Source organism: Crinia signifera, chromosome 8 (genome assembly GCF_055691185.1).
Source record: "Crinia signifera chromosome 8, ASM5569118v1, whole genome shotgun sequence".
In the NCBI taxonomy this organism is placed as follows: domain Eukaryota; kingdom Metazoa; phylum Chordata; class Amphibia; order Anura; family Myobatrachidae; genus Crinia; species Crinia signifera.
In genome coordinates this window covers 42480234-42498464 of record NC_139224.1, presented here as the reverse complement: position 1 = coordinate 42498464, position 18231 = coordinate 42480234, and the positions used below count along the sequence as shown (strand labels likewise).

Here is an 18231-nt window from a genome sequence, read left to right as displayed (position 1 = left end):
TCACAAATACTCTGCTCTCCGCACCACCCCAATAACCATGTCCTGAGGACAAAAGAACACAAAATGGCCACAGTCGGTGCTCCGTGCAGAGCATGAGGGTATATTTACAGTTGTCGGGATCCCAACTAGCGAAGTCCGCAGGCAGGCGGTTGGGCTGATCACCAGGGAGTTGCTGCAGCACCCAGAGCAGTCGGACTTAAAGACCAGGAGGATGGCTGCCGTACAGCATTCAGAGAGACAGGCGCCAGAGCGAAGAAAGTCACACTGCAAGGCCGCGTAAGTCCCTTTGATAGTAAGCGGGCAGACGGTGTCACAGGACTCTGCAAAATAGCTCACACAGGACCAGGGAGTATAGGCATTAGTTGTAACCAAACTGGGACAAATGATAGCTGCTTAATTAGGATATTTCAACAGGATGATAGCGGGAGAACTGGCAACCAGTCCTATGCCATGCTACTCCAGGCCACGCCCCCAGAGGCGAAGTTCTTAACCCCTTCCCGACATTGCCTTTTATGCTAATTTTTTTTTTTTTTTCCTCCTTGCGTTCAAATAAGCGTAACTTTTTTAATTTTCCGGCTATATAGACACATGAGGGCTTTTTTTTTGCGGGACAAGTTGTACTTTGTAATGGTACCATTTACTATACCGTATAATATTCTGGGGAATCAGGAAATAATTCAATGTGGGGTAAAAAAAAAAAAAAACGCCATTCCACAATTTTGCGCTGGTTACGTTTTTTTTGGAGTTCATAGTTCGTTTAAAATGATGGGTTATCTTTATTCTATGGGTCGTTACGATTCTGGTGATACCAAACTTATATAGTTTTCGTTATGTTTTACCACTAAAAAAAAACCGCAACTTTTACGGTTTTTCTAATTTGCGTTGCGTCGCCATGTTCTGCGGCTTATAACTTTTTTATTTTTCCACCTACGGACCTGGGTGAGGGCTCATTTTTTGCGGGCTGAAGTGTACTTTTTAATTAATTTAATTATGGGATATGGGCGACTTTCTGATCTCTTTTAGTTATTTTTTTTTGGGTACGCGATGCGACCAAAAAACGTAGTTTTGGCGTTTGGAATTATTTTCCGTTTACGCCTTTAACCGTGCGGGATAACTAATGTTATATTTTAATAGATCGGACTTTTAGGAACGCGGCGATACCAAATATGTTTTTTTTTTTATTTTTTATTTATTTTTATTTGTGAAATGGGGAAAGGGGGGTGATTTGAACTTTTAATATTTTTTTATTTTTTTTTTATTTTTAAACTTTTTTTTTTTTTTTTTTTTACTTTTACTACAAGGCCCCCTAGTGTACTTGACCACTAGGGGGCGCGATCGCCTGTACTAGGTTCAGCCATAGAGCTCTATGGCTGAACGTAGTGATTTTATGCACTTCCTATTACATCCTGCCTGAGGCAGGATATAATAGGTATGCATACACGGCCAGCACAGGGGTCTACATTAGACCCCTGGCTACCATGGCAACCGATCGGCACCCTCCGATCTCGCTGCGGGGGGCCCCGATCGGCGCCGGAGGGGGGCGCCCCCCCTCCGATCAGCTATTTAAGCACTGCGGTCGCTTTGCCCGCGGTGCTTAAAGGGTTAAACGGCCACGATCGGCGAACTTGCTGCTCGTGGCCGTGAGAGCAGGGACCTGGCTGTAATATACAGCCATTACCTGCTCTCTGTCAAGCCAGCTCACTCCGTGAGCTGGCTTGATTCCCCCGCACCCGACATATGACGTAAATGTACGTCATATGTCGGGAAGGGGTTAAGGTGACTGCCAGATGGCTGTGCCAATGTAACTTACTGGTGGAACTATGTACATTGTGCTACAGCACCAGCTAGACAGCCTAAAGCCAAAGTCTCCTTCCCAACGCCAGAAGTATTAGATCCTACATGCCAGTTATATAACATTTGTTACATGCACGTGGGCAGTATGACTGGCGAGTCCCTGAGCGCCCATACAAAAAAAGCAGCAGACATTCATTGCCATGGGGGTGTGGGGTTTAATATGATAGGTAGGTCACATCCTAGTAATATGCCACCCACTATTGTAATGGATGTACTCTCCTCTGTATCAGACTCCACCTGTTTGTAACCACCAATATCAAGAGCAAATTCTTTGAAGTGGCATGGAGCAGCCTTTATAGCAATCTGTAAAGAGTACGGTATATTCCCTTCTAAAGCTGTTTTCAAATGGTGCAATACCTCTGGCAATATATTGCCAGCGATTTGTTTGTGCTGCGGCAATAAATCGCTGGGTGGGTGCTCCCGTGTTCAGCCCCCTAATGGTCGCTGGTCGCAGGAGCGTGCTCCCACGACCAGCTGTTTCCCTCTGCAGCTCCCCCGGCAGAGTCTCCTTTTCATCAGCGATGATCTCTGGTCGCTGATTATGGGACACAGCAATGTATTACACTGTGTGTACACAGCTTCAGAAGTTCTCTATCTTTACAAATGTCTGCATGCTTCAGGACAGATATTGAGCAACCAAAATGAATAAAGACTGTGGAGGTTATTCTGGTTCACTCCTTCTGCCAAATTCCTTGTTATATGAAAAAAAAACCATGTGCATTGCAGGGGGGCAGATGTAACATGTGCAGAGAGAGTTAGTTTTGGGTGAGTTATTTTGTTTCTATGCAGGAAATATACTTATTGCTTCATTTCTACACGGGTGTGGGTTGTTAGGTCTACACCAACTAGGTCGACAAGCATTGGGTCGACACCACAAGGTCAACCGGCAGCAAGGTCGACATGGGACTAGGTCGACATGGGACTAGGTCGACATGGTTCTAGGTCAACAGGTCATTAGGTCGACACAATCATTATGTCGACATGGGCAAGATCGAGAGTCAAAAGGTCGACATAGGGTTTTTCCACTGTTTTTTACCCGAATGTCGAAACAGTTGACATGGACACAGTTTTGAAGAGTACCGCTTCGCTCGGTGCGTTGCTATGCTCGGCACACTATTTTATTCTCCCACCATGCCCTAGTGGATGGTAGGGCATTAAATACCGCCTGTCGGCACATGTCGGCTCAAAAAACAGTGAAAATCCCCATGTCGACCTTTTGACTGTCGACCTAGACACATTGCGACCTTGACATATGTCAACCTAAACCCATGTCGACCTTGCTGCCTGTCGACCTAGTGGTGTCGACCCAATGCTTGTCGACCTAGTTGCTCTAGACCTAATGACTGTATCCCTTCTACACTGCAATATAGATCTCACTTTGCAGTAAAACCCCACACAAATCTAACTCTCTCTGCACAAGTAACATCTACCCCACCTGCAGTGCATATGGTTTTGTCCATTTGAGAAGGAATTTGCCAGAAGAATTTAACCAGAATAACCCCCTGTATCCTTTTAGGCATTTGTTTTTACGTTTCTCAGATAACAGTCAATTTTGTATACAGTTTCCTGTAAAAGAACAGTAATTAATTGGAATTGTGTTAGAAGTAATCTACATGTCAACCGGTTTAGGAAACAGCCCATGTGATATTACTCGCTGCTGTGTCATGTACTGCAAATACATTGTTCCTGGGTTATTGTTCAATAATGCCTCTGGCAATACAAATCGTATCTGTCCGGCCCGGGCTGTTCTTTCTATTGTAAAAGTCATAATGCTGTCCTTTTATCCAATATTTTGATATTACCAGTTTATTATGGTGATGCATTGAATAGTAGAAGCATGAAGGTATAAGAAATAAGATCACCAGGGAGAATACAATGTATTACCATAAATACAAAGAATCCGTCCCTTAGGCTCACTGCGTCTGTTTGGCTGTTGTCATTCGCTCAGATGTCATAATGTGGTTATTTTCACATTGGTAGAAACATAAGACCCAAGGAATAGAAAATACAGTCATGGAGCAGTACTGCATGTCCAGAACCTCCAATCCTCCAATCATTTTATACAGTCTGCCATTTCTATTCACTGCTTCTCCCCTTTAGTTATTACATGATTTATCAAGAAGGGTTTCTATGAGTCTTCTTCTAGCCTGTCACTTTCGATTTCTCTCATTCATTGTGCTGGTTGATATGTGAGGAAAGGAAAGCACATCTAGGGGAATTTGTATTAGTTATAAGGGCTTGGTCACAATTTTTATTAGAATTGCTTATCGCAGCTATAAGAAATTATGTATCTCCAAAATGCATGAATAATCACATCAAAGGGCTCAGGAGCTCATCGCTGTAATGCAATCACTGTACTTCCGGGTCCAGGGACTTGCCACGCTACTGAGTATCAGACTACATATGTGCGAGCGCCCATTGCCAGGGAAGGATCAGATGGATAGTCTCTCCTGAAAAATGTTGCCACCTGTAGTCTATAGACTAAAGGCCCATACACACTGGGCGACTTTGAGCTGAAAGTCGCTCAAAACAGCAGGTTTAAGCGGCTTTCAGCGTAAAGCCGCCCAGTTTGTATGGCCCGGCGGTGAGCGCTGCTGTGCGCTCCCGCAACATTGCCGGAAAAGCCGTTCATCTGCTGGTTATACCAGCAGATGAGCGGCTGTCGGGCGGCTTTACATAGCTCTGTGCTATGCAACGTCGTCCTCCCCCCGTCCGACGGCAGCGGGCAGGGGGAAAGCCGTTCAGTGTGTATGCACTGAGTGGCTTTACCCCCAGCGTTGAATGCGATCATCGCTGTCCATACAAGCTGGGCATAGTCGCTACTGGCATTTATGTAATTGAAAATGGCGGGCCACATTAGCTGTCTCCGTTATATGCTGCAGTCCCTTGTACCTACTGCCAGGTGATACTTAATATTAGAGGGGCATGTACTCCCCTCCCCTCACCTTGAAAACAGGTGCAAATATTTTTTGAGAAATAAGTCCCTCAATATGTTACTTCTATTTTGTCTTTTTATAGACTCTCTTTAATTGAATATATTCCTAAAGTTCAATAGACTTAACTTATACAATTAAGAATACAATTATTAAATATGGAGGTATTAAAGGGTGTTTATCTGTCTTCCAAATGTAGTCAATCTGGCATAGATAGATGTCTCTGGATGACTCCCAACACTTCTTGTTATGCTGTTCTTGATAAAAAAGGGTCATCGAGCAGTTGCAAAGATCGCAAATCGCACAATGCTTTTTCTCTTAATTAATGTTATTTGCTTATTATTATTATTATAATTATTATTATTTATTAACAGTTTCTTATATAGCGCATACATATTCCGCAGCACATTACAGAGAATATTTGAACAATCACATCAGTCCCTGCCCCAGTGGAGCTTACAATCTATATTCCCTACCACATGTACACGCACACACAGACATTCTAGGGTTAATTTTGTTGGGAGCCAATTAGCCTACCAGTATATTTTTGGATTGTGGGAGGAAGCCGGAGTACCCGGAGGAAACCCTCCCAAGTACGGGGAGAATATACAAACTCCGCACAGTTAGGGCCATGGTGGGTATCAAACCCATGACCTCAGCGCTGTGAGGCAGTAATGCTAACCATTACACCATCCGTGATGCCCATGTCCTGCTATTTTTTTATACACTGTTCTGTATCCCATTTTTACTTGCTTGAATAAATTACAGTACAGTACCAATATCAAATATGCGTATTGATTCACCCTGAATACCAGTTGCCCCCCCCTTGTATCACAAATGGGCACTCTTGTCTTAGGCTTCTATCAATAACTTTGTTGGTTATGTGATGCTCAAAAAAGGGTTCAAGCTGTGTTAGGCAACCAGTCATTTTTAACTATAATCCTTTTACTGCTGCTTAGAAAATGAAAACAAAACTGTGCTAACATACATCTAGTCACTCTCACTAATTAGATAAACAAAAAGATCACCCTAGGGGAACAAGCAGTGGGCGCCACTAGGTGGTTTGCCTTCACCAGCAGCTCACACTCAGAGGGAGGTCACTTCTCAAAAAAATAGCATGTAAGGAAAAAGAGGAATGGTATGTGGAGCGCTATATACAATTTATAGTTATGAATGACTAGTTGGATCAATTGGGTATCAATAGATTCAAATTGATGATGATGGAATGATGGAAAATTAGCCTCTTCCTATTGGCTGTGCAATGCCATCCAAACATGAATTAGGCCCAGTGTGAGTTGTGAATGGATTTACAGCTAATCACCAACCTGCAATATTTTCACAGGCCTTTCACTGCCTTGCATGGGGTGGGATTTCACTGTGGCGGGCAGCAAAACTGGTGCTTTGCCATCATTATATCGATGATGCCTGGAAACCCCCCTCCTCCTTACATTATGACATTCATGATGGACTGTAGTAGTGAGAGTTGTTATTGGGGAAGGCCAATAAGGAGACTATTGCAATAATCAATGTATGAGATGATGAGAGCACAGACTCACTGCAACATGTACAGTGTGACCGTGGTTGTCATGGTAGTCAATCTGCATGGATTTATAATATATTATTAACACCCTTAACTAAAAAAAAAACAAGAGAAAATGGTAAACACAAAAATTGTTTTTCTAGCCTGTCACAGTAATCAATGTTTAAAGAAAATAATAAAAAAAAATGATGCCAATGATTTGACCATAGTAAGCAATGGGTCATAATAAACATATTTGTTATATCTTTTCTTACCTGCTTCTCATATGCTTAATTTGTTATGAGACATATTGATTCCATAATAACATTCTTTGCTCTGTTTTTTCTCTGTCTAGGTTTTCTTTTGTCTGGAAGGTCTCTGTAATGGAAGAAGAACAATGACCTCTCAAGCAGCGCTTTAGATGCAGAGACAAGTCATCTTCATTTAGTAGTATTTCTAGTCCATTTTTTTCCTGTCTAGTACCACAATACAGCACAGCTATGTATGGAAGTGCTCGTACAATCACTAATCTGGAAGGAAGTCCTTCCAGATCACCTCGTTTGCCAAGATCACCTCGTTTGGGCCATAGAAGAACAAATAGTGGAGGAGGAGGAGGAGGAGGAGCAGGTAAAACGCTGTCAATGGAGAATATCCAGTCCCTTAATGCAGCCTATGCAACGTCTGGACCCATGTACTTGAGTGACCATGAAGGAGTAGCATCTACTGCGTTTCCAAAAGGAACCATGACTCTTGGAAGGGCTACCAATCGAGCTGTCTATGGTGGTAGAGTCACAGCCATGGGAAGCAGTCCAAATATCGCTTCAGCGGGCCTTTCTCACACTGATGTCCTGTCCTACAGTGACCACGTAGCCTTGAGCAACGCCTCTCACCATCATCACCACCATCACCATCAGGTTCCGTCAATGTTGAGACAGGTGAGAGACAGCACAATGCTTGATCTTCAGGTTCAGCTGAAGGATCTGCAGCGGGAAAATGAGCTTCTAAGAAAAGAGCTGGACATAAAAGACAGCAAGCTGGGATCGTCCATGAACAGTATTAAGACATTCTGGAGCCCAGAACTGAAGAAAGAAAGAGTTCTCCGAAAGGAGGAGGCTGCCAGGATGTCCATATTGAAGGAGCAAATGAGAGTGACCCATGAAGAAAATCAGGTATTTTTGTTGTATATAGAGAGTAAAGGATACCCACGCTTTCACTATATTAGAATTAAATATGTTTTTATTTTTATTATTGCTTCTCTGGGAATAACTTAAATAATATTAAAGATTTTCATTGCAGAATACTGTTATAACCGGAAAACAATGTAAATAATGTTTCCTGCCCTGTTAAGATTTTACAATACAGACACATTTGTTGTGAGTTGTGATATCCACCACTTTTTAAATGGAGCTCTTTTGAATCCACTTTTTAATGAAAGGTTTCAATTTTTAATGAAGTGTTTTTGGGGAAATTCATCACATAATAGTTGTTATAGTATCTGTGTGTTTGTGGAGTGCGTTTACAATGCTATTAGCTGTCGAAGCTGCTGCATTTTTAATGCTTCTTAACAAAAACTAGTAATATTAATATTATGTCCATTCTTATCATTTGTAGGTGTCCCTAAAGGCCCATACACACTGGGCGACTTTCATGTGAAAGCCGCTCAGTTTTCTCCTCTGAGTGGCTATTCTGTATGAAAACCGCCCAGTGTGTACAGGGCAGCGATGAGCGCTTTCAATCGGGCTTTTTTATTTTATGCAGGTCATGAATCTGGGAGGTGACTTTTGATATACTTTTCCTATTACCATTCAAGGTGTATTATTTCTTATTTTATGCAAGTTTTGATTTGCAACAAAAGGTTCTGCTTGTACAGGTTGAGTATCTCTTATCCAAAATACTCGGGACCAGAAGCATTTTGGACAACGGAGTATTCCGTATTTCAGAATATTTTTATATTTCAATGAGGTATTTTGAGGGCTGGGCCCATGTGTGAACCCAAAATGTATTTATATTGTATAAACGCATCAAACACATGAAATACACATACTGTACATATATTTTATTTATGCTTGAAACAAGGTTTGTGTACAATCTCAAGCACTAAATTTGAATGCTAAGGAATAATTTTCTTGAACATATTTAATTAGTGCTAGTTACATTTCGTTTCCTCAGTAGTCACAGACTGACAGTTACAGATGACCCCAGTAGTGCCAGTTACATATCATGTCCTCCAGTAGTGCCATTTACAGATGTCCCCAGTAGAGCCAGTTACATATCATTTTCCCCAGTAGTGTCAGTTACAGATGACCCCAGTAGTGCCAGTTACATATCATGTCACCAGTAGTGCCAGTTACAGATCATGTCCCAAGTAGTGCCAGTTACAGATCATGTTCCCACTAGTGCCAGTTACAGATCATGTCCCCACTAGTGCCAGTTACAGATCATGTCCCCAGTAGTGCCAGTTACAGATCATGTCCCCAGTAGTGCCAGTTACAGATCATGTCCCCAGTAGTGCAAGTTACAGATCATCTCCCCAGTAGTGCAAGTTACAGATCATGTCCCCAGTAGTGCAAGTTACAGATCATGTCCCCAGTAGTGCAAGTTACATATCATGTCCCCAGTAGTGCAAGTTAAAGATCATCTCCCCAGTAGTGCAAGTTACAGATCATGTCCCCAGTAGTGCAAGTTACAGATCATGTCCCCAGTAGTGCAAGTTACAGATCATGTCCCCAGTAGTGCTTTTAGAAAGAAAAAAAAGTAGTACATTCCGGAAACTTTGGTTTTCGTAATAATTTTTTGTGTTCATTCTAGCACCCGCTATCTTTGAAAACCCATGCAGTTCCTCTTCCCAGCCTGGGGTGTCGCTGTCTGCTGTAGGGCTTGTAGCACAGTGTGGTCTGTATATCAGCACTGATATGCAAACCAGACCTGTGCTAGAAACACCAAAGCAGACAGTGACACCCCAGGCAGGGAACATAAACTGCATGGGTTTTCAAAGATAGCGGATGATAGAATGAACACTAATTTTGATAACAGATATCTGGATAAGGGATAATCAACCTGTATTATGTCATTCTTACATTAAGGTTTATTGAGGTGCATGCTCAGGTCAATGCCTAAAGAGCGACATAAAATGTATACCACATAAAATGTAACTGCATACATAAAATGTATACAGTTACACGTACTGTACTGTACTGTACATGCACTAAGAGACGTTTAAGGCTCATAAGATTTTAATTACTCATGCGAGAGACACCTGACATCATCTTCAAATTGATTATAATGTGAGCTGACATTTTTTTGTGGAATTCATAAAGGAATTAACTTGTGCTTCAAGTTCTAGCTGCGCTCATATCTTTGTATGGTTGGAATGAAAGCTGCAGACAGCACTAAGCTACAGTATCACTGATGACACTGTGGTGGTAAAAAAAAAAGCAATGTGGAGTCCCCTATATTAAGGTCCATACACTGGGTGATTTATTTCCCAGTGTGTATGGACAGAGATGATGGGGAAAATTGCTGGGCTGTAAATCACTCGGTGCATAAACACTGAGCGATTTTCGCCCGTTTTAGCATTTTCCTGGGGGTGGGCAGCTTTACATAGCAGGACGCTATGACAGTGATTATATAAGAAACAGTAAATAATTGACAGGAGCTGGGTGCTGCACTGTAACATAACATGCAGCACCCAGCTCCTGTCACTGTGTAGGAGCCAGCATTAGAGCCAAAGCACTACCTGGGGGCAGTCCACATCTCCTGGACCTCGGAGTGACTAATATAAGCGGTTTGTGTCATAAAGCTTTGCCCCCACATGTCAGACCACACCTTGTTTTTCCAACATCTGGTATCTTTAGGGGAATTAAAGCCCGGAGAGAAGAGTTCCAGCAGCCGCTCAGGGGGCGGGGCTTAAGTGTGACATCACTAAGCCCCACCCCCATGGTGGCAAACTGCCGAATTCACGGATCTCTGTGGAGGGAGCGGGGCTAAAATGACGCGATTGTGTCATTTTAGCTCCGCCCCCTCCTCTGAGACCCGAGGATTGCGTCATTTTAATGCCGTGGTCCGGGGCGCAGGGGGGGGTCCCCCTGAATCCGGGAGGGTTGCCCATCCTTCCGGGGGGCCGGGAGGGGGTACCGATTTTCGGGAGACTGCCGGCCATTCCGGGAGAGTCGGCAACCCTGCTTTAACATGGTCCAGGAGGGAAATATTCTTCAAATGAAGAGAAGTATTCGAAAATGAGGACATGCAGTGACACTGGAGGGAGGGAGGTCCCGGGGAAATCTGAGGAAAAATTACTTCACAGAAAGGGTAATGGAGAAGTGGAATAGCCTCTCATCAGAGGTGGGAGGCTAAGACAGTAGAGCAATTTAAACATGCTTGGGATAGGCATTTTGATATCCTTACAAAGAAATAACTATCAAATAGGGTTTGATGTAACAATATTGTTAAAAATGGGGCAGACTAAGTGGGCCAACTGGTTTTAATGAATAAGAAGCAGATGGGAGATAACACCGCTCTCCTCCTTGGACTGTTACAGGTTGTAATTTCACATGTTGATCTGTCAAGTCAGATTAGGACAGAATGCAAGTAAATTTGGTTTCCCTGGACTAATAAGATTTCTTGTGTGGTTATATTTGTAGTTTTCCCGTTACATTGTTTTTTTTGGCTTGTGCTTCTACACCTTTATTTTAGATCATGATATAATGGTTAGTAAGAAGACGTCCTTTTATTTATACCCTACCACGAATTGCATCTCAGCATGATTGATCAGTCTGATGGATATCAGTGCGTAACTCACCAGAAAATAACAAGCCCATCTATTCTTGCCTAGAACCGCTCCGAAGCGGCGTATTGTTGTTGTACTGCGGCAACGTGATGAATTAGGCAGTTAGTCCTTAGTCCAGGCATTTCTTTTCTTTCGATATGATCATTTTGGCACCAGTCTCATCAGGCTAAAAAAATCAAACCAGAGTTTACAAGACTTTGGCAGGTTGTTTTGCATTTATGTTTTCAATGCCTTCAGCCTCTGTAGCAATTTGTGAGAGCAAAACATATACCAGGTAGGGCAATCCATCAATGTAGAATAGTTATTATAGCTGGAATATTTTATTTTTCTATGAATTTCAAATGGGCGGTGATCATAATGTTAAGTAACTGATTTGTTCTTTATGTATTTCTTACATGTCGCAGTTGAAGATGCCTGCTCTTATTATCACTTTCAGAAAATCTATCTACAGTCATTTTACGACAGTTAGGAACACTGTTGAGTGAGGTCTGGAGTTGTGTACGCTCAGGGTGAACGTTAAAGTGAGAGGAACTCAGATAGGATTCCAAAATATTCGGTAACTGATGAGGAAGAGATCTGACAACATAATCAGCACACAGTCTCACACTATTGTTAATATATTGAGCGGGATTCAATTTTTTCTTTTCACAAGCATTTCAGCTCGATGTCCCCGCGGGTTGGTGAGCTGAAATGTGCAAATTCGTGGCTAAACACGATCATAATAAGCACAATATGCGCAAAAACATAGAGCAATTGAATATCGCTCCGTGATCTCCCATCATTTCAGACGGGAGGATCGCACATGATCTAACAATTGAATACCACCCATTGGAGCAAATTTAATAGGATGAGAGATTCAAAAATTTGATTGGTAAGAAATCTCCAGGTTTTTTTTTAAAGTGGCAATCGTTTACACTTCAAAACCAGTTTGATTTTGCCATGTAAATGATTGCCGCTTTAAAAAACTGCTAAAAAAAAACAATCTCTCTTTCTGAATCTCTCATCCTATTAAATTTCACCCATTGTGTCTTAAAAATATCGATGTCATTTACACATAGCAAAATGGAACACGTTATAGGGGTATATGTATCAATTATTGGATTTCAGACTCAATAATAGTAATTTCTTATTGACTCGATTGACTGCAATAACTAGTTATCCCTCACACGAGAGGGTGAAATAGCACATGCAGGGAACAGGGGCTCCGGAGTGAGGTGACAACATCTTAAGTCTCTTCACTTCTTTATTGGGACTCCTGCGCATGCAGCCGAGAGGGCAGCCGAGAGGTATGCTGGGCCCTGGTAAAATTTGGGGGCATGGCCTAATCGTGGGAGGCGTGGTCACCTATCGCGATTAGGCCACTCCCCAAAAATGTTTAGCGGGAGTGAAAAAAAGACTCTAAAGTCGGGGGGTGTTATTGTCCCCCCCACCTAAGCAACAGCAGCACACACCTACAACATGTGCTTTGCTGACAGCAGGCTCAGCATGAGCTCTCATTGAGGGGAAGGGGGGGTCGGACCAGGGCCCCCGCTGGGCGCCTCCAGTAAGCCCGTGCCTGGGTAATTAGTACACGCTCCCCCCCACCCCTCTCGGTGGCCCCGTGTAGTCTACTGCCAGAGAGGGGTACCTAGCTTGATACATATGATAGCTTTGCATCCCTCATAGAAACCTACAGATATGTCCTCATACATACAACCCTACAGTACAGTATATAAGATGTTCAGAATATATTTGGAGGTACTTTTTTGAAACATTAACCACTTTGGTGGTATGCCCGGAAATTTTCCAGGCTGAGCTGTCCTGCAAGAGCGGGTTCTCCAGGAATATTTCTGGGCATACTATCGATAAGGAGGTGTGCGCCAGTGGTGCCTCCGCCCTGTTGCTCCCCCCCTGCCAATCCTAAATCTCCACCCTGGCGATCGTACGTTGGGGCTCCCCTGCCGCTGCCCCGCCGCCATTCGCAGCAGTGAGCAGGCGCCGGTGGCAGGCCTGCTCGGGAAAATTTGGGGCTGCTCGGGAGTCCCCCCGAGCCAACATGAACATCCCTGAGCCTGCCGCCTGGTCACTGCTGTGAATGGCGGCGGAGACAGTGGCAGGAGAACCCCAGCGATCCGGGGATGGCAGTGAGCAACAGAGAGGGGTTGGGCGACAGGGGGGCTGCCCCCTAAGTTGGGTGGCGGTTATTTCTGGGGCAGGACTAACCTGCTCTGGTAGGTTTGTCCTGCCCCAGAAAAACCCACCACTCAAGGGGTTAATATTGGTTAATTAAAAATCCTGTAGTTTACTATTTATTTTTCATGCAAAAATACAAGATATTAAGGAAGAACTAAGGAAGTTTTTACATAGAAAGTTTTATCCAGATGAGTGTAAGAATTTCATGCACCCGAAAGTTATTGTGATGCATGAAACAACCTTGTTTATTGTCGGAAGTCATCAACTCTTCATAGAACCAAATAGCATTCCCGAATGTACCTGACATTGCCACTGGTAGGGACATAATTAATTAATGTTAATTGCACTCTAGTTACTGACACATGACATACCCCCCAGAGTAGTAGTTTGATCAGATAACAGTTTCTTCACCTCACAATGGGAAATGAAGTCTTTATCATGAAGACACTGTGTTTGAGGACTATCGCCAAGTTCTGTGCCCAGTAGTATACATTAAACACCAGAGTGTGATGAGCAATGACCTCTCCTTTCAAGGTTATTCAGATTAAAATAAGTATAAGAGGGAGCAGGTAATAAAAGTAGTTTTATATTTCATGTACTGTAGAGCTAAGCTCTGTTCAATGGAAGCTGTAAAAAGCTGTTGTGGATTGATTTATCTACAGTGTCTAGATAGACCGTCAGTAGGTCGACATGCAATATGTTGACCGGGTCAAATGGTCAACATGGTTAAAATCTCGACATTCAAAGGTCGACGGGGTCAAAAGGTCAACAGATTCTAAAGGTCGACATGAATTAAAAAAAAAATGGGTGTCAATGTCATCACATGTCGACATGGACCATCAGTTAGCGTGATGCTTACCCTTGCTTTGCTCGTCATGCTTCGGGCACGCTGCCTCGCTACACTCGTCAGACTATTATATTCCCCCTCTTTGCTGATATGGATGGTGAAGTATGAAATTGTCCCAAAAATGATGTTGACCTTTTTAATGTCGACCTTTTGACCATGTAGACCTTTTAACTTTGTTGACCTTTTGATTGTCGACATTTTGATCTTTTCGACCCTCTGACCCTGCCGACCTATTGCATTTCGACCATTTGCTGTTGAGCTACTGACTGTCTATTTGACAGTCTATTTCTGCGATCCTCGCTGTTTAACCCCCTCGCCTGCCGCTCGCCGCAGCATTGAATACTACCCAAAATGTATATCTATCAACCGGGTACCATAAAAAGGGAGATGCAGTCAGCATACCGACAGTGGGACCCCGGCATTTGGGGCATTGGTATTTCAATCCCGGGATTGGAGCATCCAATCCTGTGATTTGTGATTGAAATGCACATTTCATCCCCATCTGCCGGGCAGTGCAAAGCATGAGCAGCGCTTGGCTCAGGCGCTGCTCGAACAACATGCAGAGCGGCTGCGCAGTGTGATATTATTAGAGGTCACACACCTGCCGCAGATTGGCGCATAATTCACCAATCCACATGTTTTCTGACCATGACAAGTTTTCAGACAGTCAATAAATCTACACTTTCATTGAATAGGCTTGAAAATCGTGAAAGTGCATATTTTTCGACTGTAGTAAAAACCAGCACTAATTGAAACTAGCCAAAAAGACACTTATAAAAGCACATCGTTTTCAATGCTGGGCGATCCCGTGAGTTTCTCTCCCGAACCACCCAGAACCTTGCAAATGGCAATGGGGAGCTGCACATGTGCATAATAAACCATGCGCATGCAAAGTCCCCAAAACTAGAGATGTGCAGGCTCTGATTCACTCTGATTTACTCTGATTTCAATGCAGGATCTTATTGGCTATCAACTGTCAACAACTGTCATGTGATTTGGGATAGCCAATAAGATCCTGCTTTAAAATCAGAGTAAATCACAGAAAATCAGAACCTGCACATCTCTACCCAAAACGTCAGAACAGGGCATCCGACGAAACTAGAATGACCCCCTAAGTCTGTACCTAGATGCACCTTTACATTGCACAAATTAGACTGAAATACAAATCCTAATAAGGCTTGTAAATGCACAAAGCATTATATAGTACAAAAGGCTAAAGTAGGTCAATGTGGAGCTTACTTCTACAATTACTACAGACAGTTTGCACCATATTACCAAAACAGTCTCTATATTATTCCTGTATCTGTATTTATAAACGTTGTTGTTAGTGTTTCTTTGATATCACTCAATTTGTTTCCTTAAATAAGTATAAGATAGATAAACAGTCTAACGTGGTTCTTCTATAAACAAATATGAAACCCGGAACAATGCATGTAAAGGCCCCCTTAAGGCCCCCATACACTATGCGATTTGGTCCTGATTTCACCCGATTCAGATGGATCGGGCAGTGAAATCGGGCCAAATCGCAGGTTTAGACACCCGGTCCGACCTGATGTGCGGTCCCGTGCGCATCGGGTCAGAGTCGGGAGGTCGGACCGGCTGCACATAAGATTTGCTAAATCTTATGTGCAGCCGGGCAGGGGACACAGAGGTGGCGGACGCCGGCGAGGGAGATGGGCAGGGGGGCGGGGGACACCAGCGAAGGAGTCGGGCAGGGGTATTCAGAGCAGGGAGCTGTCAATGCTCTGGGAGGGTGGAGGGAGCAGGGGGGCGGGGGACGCTGTTAGTAGTGCAGAGGCAGTGGATGCTGCGAGTGTCATAGAGGCGGCAGTAACGTAGAGGTGGGCTGGGGGAGCCGGGAGCTGTCAGCGCTGTGAAAAAAAAGCCCATACAATGAATGGGCAGCCTGTGATTGGCTGAGAGTTCTCTGAGCCAGTCAGCAAGAGAGCGCTCAGCTGATCACAGGCTGCCCATTCATTGTATGGGCTTTTTTTTCAGTACTGAAAGCTCCCGGCTGAGGCTCCCCCTGCCCAGTTCTATGTTACTGCAGCATCTGTGTCACTGTCCCCCGCAGCGTCCCTGCAGCTTCCGCTAACTCTGCACTACTAGCAGCGCCCCCCCCCTCCCGCCACCTCGATGTCCCCCGCCCCCCTGCTCCCTCCACCTTGAAGCTCCCCGGGATTAGCATATGATACATCGCATGCGATGTATCATTTGCAAAACTTGGCACATCAAGTGCCAAATTGTGTGTCCCCCTCCGGGGAGCTGCAGGATGAAATCAGGTCCGAGTTGTCCGTAGGACAAGTCGGACTAATGTATGGGGGCCTTTACACTTGTTCAACTTATTGTTCAACAAATTGGACCAAATTGACTTGAGATTTATCCAATGTGCAGGAGGATCAATCTCTTGCAATCTCTTGTTTATACCCAATGGCACAGGATTGTCCATTGGGTCCTACACATCAGGCACATAAGATTTTGTCAAACAGGCACATCAGATTTTGTCAGATACAGATGGAGGCGGGCGTGTCTTTGCAGGGGATGGCGATGGTGTCTTTGCAGGGGATGGCCGCCATGTGTATCTGCGAAAGGGGACGCGCGCGCACGAGATGCGCGTGCGTCCCCTTCTGACGGCTTCCCCCGGGTCCCCGCCGGCTTGTCGGCGGTCACCCGGGGTCCCCACCGCCTCCTCGCACCCCCCCCCCTCACCCGTTGCCCCGCCGCACAGATGGAGAGCCGGGCTGCTGGCGGATCGCCAGCCGTGACAGTCTGGCGATTCACCAGCAAGAGGGAGCCCGGCTCCATCTGTAAATTGACTCAATCCACTTGAATTGGGTCAAATCTGACAAAATCTTACAAGTGTAAAAGGGTCCCTTAACTACTGATGTCTGTATTCTCCTTTTAATATACATACAGATAATAGAAGCAGCGCATTAAACGGGTTAGCATGTAGCTGCAGAAATGAAAATACAGTGTGAAGCTTAGTGTGAATACATCCGAGATTTAGTTCAGACTATAAAATCACCTCCTTTGTCTTTTATGGCACCTCTGCGATCTAACTTATCGAGGTGAAAGATGAGCGTGGTAATGAGAATGTAAAAAATACAGTGAAAATCAATTATCTGTGTGCGGTAATATATGGACGATTTAGATTTTTCCCAGATAGAATATATGGCCCGATGCCTCAAAAGGCCTTTTACTGTATTAGATAAATATTTAATTGTCAAATCCACAGAAATTCCTAACGTTTATTGAGGATTTATTTTAGAGATGGGGAAGGTCCCCGTCCAAGACCTGTGGATCTGTGCAAATATGTCCAAAACCTCTCATAACAGGCTCGCCATCAACTGATTTTTACAAGTCATTGCAGGCTGAGAGTAGCCAGAGACGTACTCGGTGGTGCGATTCTGAATTGATCAGACACCATTAGCATTTTCCCGGACACTCCCAGCATTTTTTCTGTCACTGCAGTGTTTTTCTTAGCCCTCCCACTAAACGGCCAGTTACCACCCCCAGACACCCTGCAAATGCCCAACAATTAAAATTAGCAGACTTTTATAACAGGATGGCCTTGCGCATGAGTACTACGGGCTGTACGTAGGCGCAGTCTATCGATAATCGGCCCATGTGTGAATTTGCAGCTGTGCGATCAGGTTTGAATTACCCCCTGTACTGTGGCACACTGTACTAGGTAATAGTAAGTACACTGTTACTTTGTGGAGGCAATTTTTCTCATTTTGTAATAGCCTAATGAAAAAGATATTCCTTCTGGTGTCTTGTGATGCAATACAGTAACCGGTATACCCCAAGTGGGCAATCGGACTAGATCAGGGATGGGGAACCTTCAGCCCTCCAGCTGTTATGGAACTACACATCCCAGCATGCCTTGTTACAGTTTTGCTATGTGACCATGCTACAACAGTTGCAGGGCATGCTGGGATGTGTAGTTCTACAACAGCTGGAGGGCCGTAGTTTCCCCATCCCTGGACTAGATAATGTTCTCCCCCCACAGATAAGTTGGATATAGTTGTGCTAGATTAACGTACAGTATGCAATGAAAATAAGAAGGAACGAAGGTTCAAACAAAGTTGTGATAAACATTTCAAGCTACTTCGTATTT

General features: G+C 44.0%; 1 protein-coding gene across 12 annotated transcripts in view; it reads left to right on the top strand.

Annotated features, from left to right (window-relative positions):
* The window catches only part of ERC2 (ELKS/RAB6-interacting/CAST family member 2), an 875436-nt gene that overhangs the window by 52259 nt on the left and 804946 nt on the right, over nt 1-18231 (top strand). For all 12 annotated transcript variants that reach the window (XM_083156222.1, XM_083156227.1, XM_083156223.1 and 9 more), the window contains exon 2: nt 6662-7475. In XM_083156222.1, the coding sequence (XP_083012348.1) occupies nt 6807-7475 (669 nt within the window). In that variant the 5' untranslated portion in view covers nt 6662-6806. The remainder of the gene's footprint in view (nt 1-6661; nt 7476-18231) is intronic.